At 30.7% G+C, this 6,432-nt stretch overlaps 1 protein-coding gene across 1 annotated transcript; it reads left to right on the top strand.

Moving 5' to 3' along the window:
• The first annotated feature begins 238 nt into the window (after window positions 1–238).
• On the top strand, window positions 239–4,261 carry LOC143049205 (uncharacterized). Its single transcript, XM_076222947.1, has 3 exons — window positions 239–563; window positions 2,239–2,369; window positions 3,172–4,261. Exons 1-3 carry the CDS (start codon window positions 458–460, stop codon window positions 3,313–3,315), a joined length of 381 nt encoding a protein of 126 aa, XP_076079062.1. The 5' UTR covers window positions 239–457; the 3' UTR covers window positions 3,316–4,261.
• Window positions 4,262–6,432: the final 2,171 nt, after the last annotated feature.

Below are 6,432 nucleotides of genomic sequence, written 5' to 3'. Positions count from 1 at the left end.
ATAACGAATCTTATTTATTTGGCTAATGGGAAATGAAGATAAAAATATTTTGATAATAATTTGTCAATTATTAGAGGTTTTAAATATAAACAGAAATACAATATTAAATTAAATTTCTCTATATAAAGATGTACATGTAGAATGATATGTATGATCATATATGCATTTAGTACAACCTTCGATTTGTTTCATTCATGTTAGCAAACAAATGCCGCATATCTATCAGAAGTTATTAAAATAATTAGTACTAATTACAACAAACGCGGCTTAAAAGCCTTATCAATTTTATGTAATGTACGCGTACGTCGATTGTAGGCCCCCTAGTGTTACCACATGTCGAGAAGACTTCAAATGGAAACACAAGATAACTAATGACAAGACGTAGGACACTGATCTGTAATTTTGTATAATATGATCACTTGGTATTTCTCTCTATGTACATGTACATGCACCGAAGATGACAGACACGTGGACATTAAAAGGAGGGAAGTTGAACATAGACGGGATAGTCTACTCTTCCAGTTTTGTTTATGAAACATTCCTCATAGTTCAAGAAATTGGAGGTTAGTTTTGCTCAGTATATTAGAGGTGGGTTTAGGGTGGGGGCATGGATACTGGGATCCCCGACATTTATGCTCAATACATACTAGACGTTTAACAAGCCTTTGTTTATGCCCCTTCTCAAATCCTCGATCGATCCGCATCTGCGAATATCAATTTGCATAATTTTTTACGATAGCACCTCATAAGAATAATATCGATCACTGCATAACAAACAAGAACAATTTGGAATATAACACTTATGGAACGCCACAACTGCCTATGATAACGATAATCATATCATGAAGCAAATGTTTATAGGTTATACTATAACGAAATTTGACTATACTACTCCGACAATTTGTTATATCACTAAGATAAATTAATATACTACATGTGTGGACACAGATCAGTGTGGATAGTATGTTTGGATTTTTGACGGTGTTTTGTGTGACAAAAGAAGTTCTATGTTTTTCCGTTGCATAATATGACAACCAACCTGAGCATTGGGAGAGTTGTTTATTTTATATTTAGTATTTTATGTTCAAGACGGGCATAAAAGAGCTGGAGACACTAATTGCATCAATTACCAAATGATTATGTCAGATAGAATATGTTCCACATCTTTGATTTTGGATACACTTCGAAGCTAGGAGAGGAACACATAACAAGTTATTTTTTTCATGAAGTGATTTTTTTTATATTGAAGATGGTATCTGAAAACATGTATTTGCTTACTATTTGTATGGTTCTATTGATATTAATTTGTGGAGAATCAACATTATCATAAGTAAAAGATTTCGTTTAAATGATGAAATTTTTTCTCAGATTAGAGGACATTTATTTGTTTTTAGTAATTAATTTAATCAGATTAGAAGACATTAGTAATGACAATGCCTGACATGATGCTTGGGACTAGATGAGCTAGAGAGTAAACTTCTGTGTTAATTTATATTAATTATTTGTAAATATTATACTACAAAGACGTTTTGATATAATACGAAGTCCATGATAGAGCAGTGACTCCACCTCTTCATTGGAGAATTTATAAAATTTTAGCTTAAAAATGTTTAAAAAATCAAGAAACTCTCTACTCGCCATTATAGACTCAGTTTTATCGTTAACTACCCCCCCCCCCCCTCTTTCCAATGTTTCTAATTTGTAATCTCATGATTATTTACTACGGGTGAAAGTTGAAGTAATCTTTAAACATTTAAAAAAATTAAAAAGTGCACTTTCTTTACGCTTAGTCTTAGGACAGTTGTTATGGCACACTAGCTATGAAATTGTTGCATAGAAAGATGGAACATATACCTATTATTTAAGCAAAAAGTGAAAGATACACAGGGGCGGGACCAGCCATTTCTAAATGAGGGTTCTAAATATTTGTTCCAATTCAAAACCATTGATCGTCAAAAAAGAGTGTTCAAACCACAGAACCCTAACTGGATCCGCCACTGAGTCCATAAGGATATTTATACTCATAATGTCTATGAAAAAATAACACACCAAAACAAATAAACGACCAAGAGACTATTTTATGTAAAAATTAGTTTTGAACATTTTCATAAGTACCTAAAGAACTGTACTTACAATCTTATGCAATCTGTTTGGCACACAGAATAATTGACGAAACGTCTCCATCTTCATGGATAATATGACCATTTCAGTCAAAATATAATACGCTATTCTTTATAGGTCACCAGACACTTCTATCAAAAGGAATTTTAAAAGAAACACAAAAGTTTAGAAGGCAGACAAAATGGCAGAAATTACTACAACCACAGAGAACTTTAGTGAAGGATACATTTGGAGAAAAATCTACTGAGGTAATTTAAAAGATTAAACTTTTAACTGGCTTAAAAGAAGTATCTTAGAATGCTGAAATTAAGAATCATAATTGTTGTTTTATAAAAGTACACTTTCTTATCGCGTTGCAAAAGGTTTTGAAACTGCTAATATAATTCATATTTTGACAATTGTAGTTCGGCCGGAATTGTTATTAGTGAATTAAAAGTCATTATTTTAAGAATGCGTGCAATGTATCGGTTAATCTATAAATAGGAATATATTATGAATTTTAGAGCGAGGGCCTGATATGTGATGTGCAGTTGTACAATCATTGGCATATCTTATTTATACGGCGATAAGATCCGGCTGCTCCTTCAGTCCTTGTATATTCTCTCTGAAAAATTTGCTTACTTTAAAAGTTAAAGCTTTTGATAAGGTTAGTGTAAGATGTTGCATGGGTGGCACCACTTTTACCATCTTGAGTTATGCCCATTTATAAACATAAAAACTGCTGGATTTTTGGCTTCTGTTAATATACACAATGCATATTACCATAATTCACAGATCAAGGTTTAAATTGAGTGGCCTCACTTCTACCGTTTTTGAGTTAAGGCCATTTATAAACATAAAAAATGCTGATTTTTTCGTTTCCGTTCACTAACTTTAGTTTGCCTGAACCGAATGTTAAAATCACAAAACAGTCTTAATTACTTGAATCCTGTACATGTATCTGAATGTGGAAGTTGACACATGCATATTTCCGAGCTGGGGCATTTGTAGGCCATAGACACATTTCCATTTTTTTTAATATGAACTGTATTTTTTTATTTGATCTTTCAGATAGCTTTGGTTGAACGGAATAATGGAAACATGTATTTGGGAATATTAGAAGATAAAATGTTGACATTTACAAAGATAATTGTTCGAAAAGTTAAGAAGAGTTTGAAGATGAAAAATTCCAACTACAGATCTGTATTTCACTAAAAGACCAGATTACTAAACGATAAGTACCAGATGCATTATAACGAAGCTTGTCTCTTGTGTGAAAAAAACCCTAAAACTATTCTAACAGATGACCAGTGACAAATCATTGAACAAAATGTTCAGGATTATATAAGCAAACAAAAAAGACTTAGATGTATTTTTGAACTGTTTGTACATGTTTTCACATGATAAATCGAAACGATAAGGAAATTGATTTTTGGCAATATAGCAATTGTTTTACATGCTTTCTGAACTGTTCCACTAGAATATATGTTATAAGATAAACTGGACAAACAAAATGTAATCATAACTGCAATATTTATGGAATATTAAATAATATTGAAACTGACAGATAAAAAAGGGTATAATTCATGTATTTTTTATATGGCCGCAAAAAACATTTCAGCGTCGTCCGAAGACATTTGGTTTCCGGACAATAACTTTAGTATAAGTAAATAGAAATCTATCAAATTTAAACACACAAAGTTTATAACCACAAAAACAGACTATGAATAAGGGGCCAAAAAGAGGCCTAAAAAATCATTTTTTTTTAGTTTCAAGACAATAACTTGTATGGATATCTCTGAAATTATATCACAAGTTTCTATACCACAATGGGATGGTTTGGATTGGCTTTTAGGGTTTATGGCTCAAAACGTTTAGAAATTAGGGACAAAAAAGGGGAAAAACTAAGGTTTCCTGGTTAATGATTTGTCTGATGATGATAAATTTGTTTATTTATTTAAAAACATTAATTGTTATGATATGGTTGCCAAAACCTGCTTTGATATTCTAGATAGAAGAAATACCATTTAATATTCTTAAAATGAAATTATTTTAATAATCGTATGTATTTTAACTAATTTTATTTAGAAATTGTTTTACAATCTCTCATAATTCTTAATAGAATGGTACTTGTATTTTATATTTGTGTATTGTCTGTTTTATATTGTGAATATACTCTGTATGTACTGTATATTTATGTATTGCAAGTAGTGAGACTTTAATAAAATATTGAATCTGAATCTGGACAATTACATTAGTACAATGTTAAGTTTGGATTACTTTCGTACACTGCTTTTAAAGTATGTATAAGGAAATGTTGTATTGTCTTGAGGTGATTAGCTAATAATTAATTTTTAGAATTTCGAAGTTACTATTTTAAACATGCTGATTAAGTAATATTAATGTTAGCAATGATTATGTAATATGTCATTTTCTATTTTAAAACTTTTATATTGTTTCATTACAGATTTCAGAAATTTGAAAGGAAAATTTCAAATATCATTTTGCCCAAAAAAGGGGAAGGGGTATATATTTTTTGAGGGTGAGGGATCAAATAACAACGACAAAAGCATAAAAAAGAGGTAAGTTTTTTTCATTTTTTTTGGGGGGGGAGGGGGGGGGGTAGCAATTCGCAACAGCATAGTGTATTGCACAAAAGTCAAAAATTGAATGTAAATTCAAATGATATAACCAATTCTAAGTTCTTTGGCTACCGTTATTCTGTGTCAGAAACCTATGTTGCATCAAGCATCTAATTACAATCCAAATTCAGACCTGTATCATGCACGAACATTGTGTCCATTTTTGATCCAACTGTTTAGGGTTTGACCTCTGCGGTCGTATCCAGCTGCGCTTGGCGAAGCAATTTATTGTATCATTTTTTTCTATAATAAATAATACCGTTGGAATTTTCTTTTAAATCGTTTCAATTTTATCATGAAATATTTTTAAGATTATAAAAATTCACAATTATCAAAACAACCAGTGTTGCAAAAAGAAAGATATACATTTTCAAAGGATTTTCAAAATAAAGTTTTTATCATAAACATTGTATATCATTTAATAATCATTAAGCAATTTGAATGAAGAAAACATATATGCTGTGTATCAACCTTAACATAATTACTGTACTTTCGTGTAAATTTATTTTACATATTTTTATATAAAACAAAATTCATATTGAATGTAGAATAAATTTATTCTGTGTCTCAGCCTGATCATACACTCAGATAACTTTACTTCAAAATAAATTTATTTTTATATATTATTATAATGCGAAATCGCATTGAATCTAGAATAAATTTATTCTGTGTCACAGCCTCACCATACAGATAACTTTACTTCAAAATAAATTTATTCTATATATTATTATAATCATAAATCACATTGAATGTGAAATAAATTTATTCTGTGTCTTAGCCTCACCATACAGATTACTGGACTTTCAAAATAAATTTATTTTAAATATTATTATAATCATAAATGACATTGAATGTAGAATAAATTTATTCTGTGTCTCAGCCTCACCATACAGATTACTGGACTTTCAAAATAAATTTATTTTAAATCTTATTATAAGCATAAATGACATTGAATGTAGAATAAATTTATTCTATGATTTTCTTGAACTAATTATAGATATTAAGGCTCTATATAATAAATGTATTTTATCAATGATCACATACAGAAACCTCCATGCGTTTAGAATAAATTTATTCTATGTTACATCCTTTACAGAGAGTTGACTGAAAATGGAATGCTCAGTGTAGAATTCAGTATAAATTTATTTTGAAATGTAACAAATAAATACTAATTTAACAGAATTGTCTTTGTTTTACATGATTTTTTCTCAAATACATGGGTTATAGAATAAATTTATTACGTTCTGGTCCAAATTTAGCCTCTAATTGCACTTGTCAGAAATAAGAGTGAAAAAAGAGGAAAATTGGTTTTTTCCTTTTTAGCTCACCTGGCCCGAAGGGCCAAGTGAGCTTTTCTCACCACTTGGCGTCCGTCGTCCGTCGTCGTCCGTCGTCGTCGTCGTTAACAATTTACATTTTGAACTTCTTCTAGAGAACCACTGAATGGAATGGAACCAAACATGGCATGAATGTTCCTTATGAGGTGCTGACCAAGTGTTGTTACTTTGAAGCCGATCCATCATCCAAGATGGCCGCCAGCGGGGGACTTAGTTTAACATAGGACCCTATGGGAAATGCATACAAATGACTTCTTTTAGAGAACCACTGAATGGAATGAAATCAAACATGACATGAATGTTCCTTATGAGGTGCTGACCAAGTGTTGTTACTTGTTAGCCAATCCATCATC

Source organism: Mytilus galloprovincialis, chromosome 1 (assembly GCF_965363235.1).
Source record: "Mytilus galloprovincialis chromosome 1, xbMytGall1.hap1.1, whole genome shotgun sequence".
Taxonomy (NCBI): Eukaryota; Metazoa; Mollusca; class Bivalvia; order Mytilida; family Mytilidae; genus Mytilus; species Mytilus galloprovincialis.
This window is presented reverse-complemented; position numbering and strand designations above follow the sequence as displayed.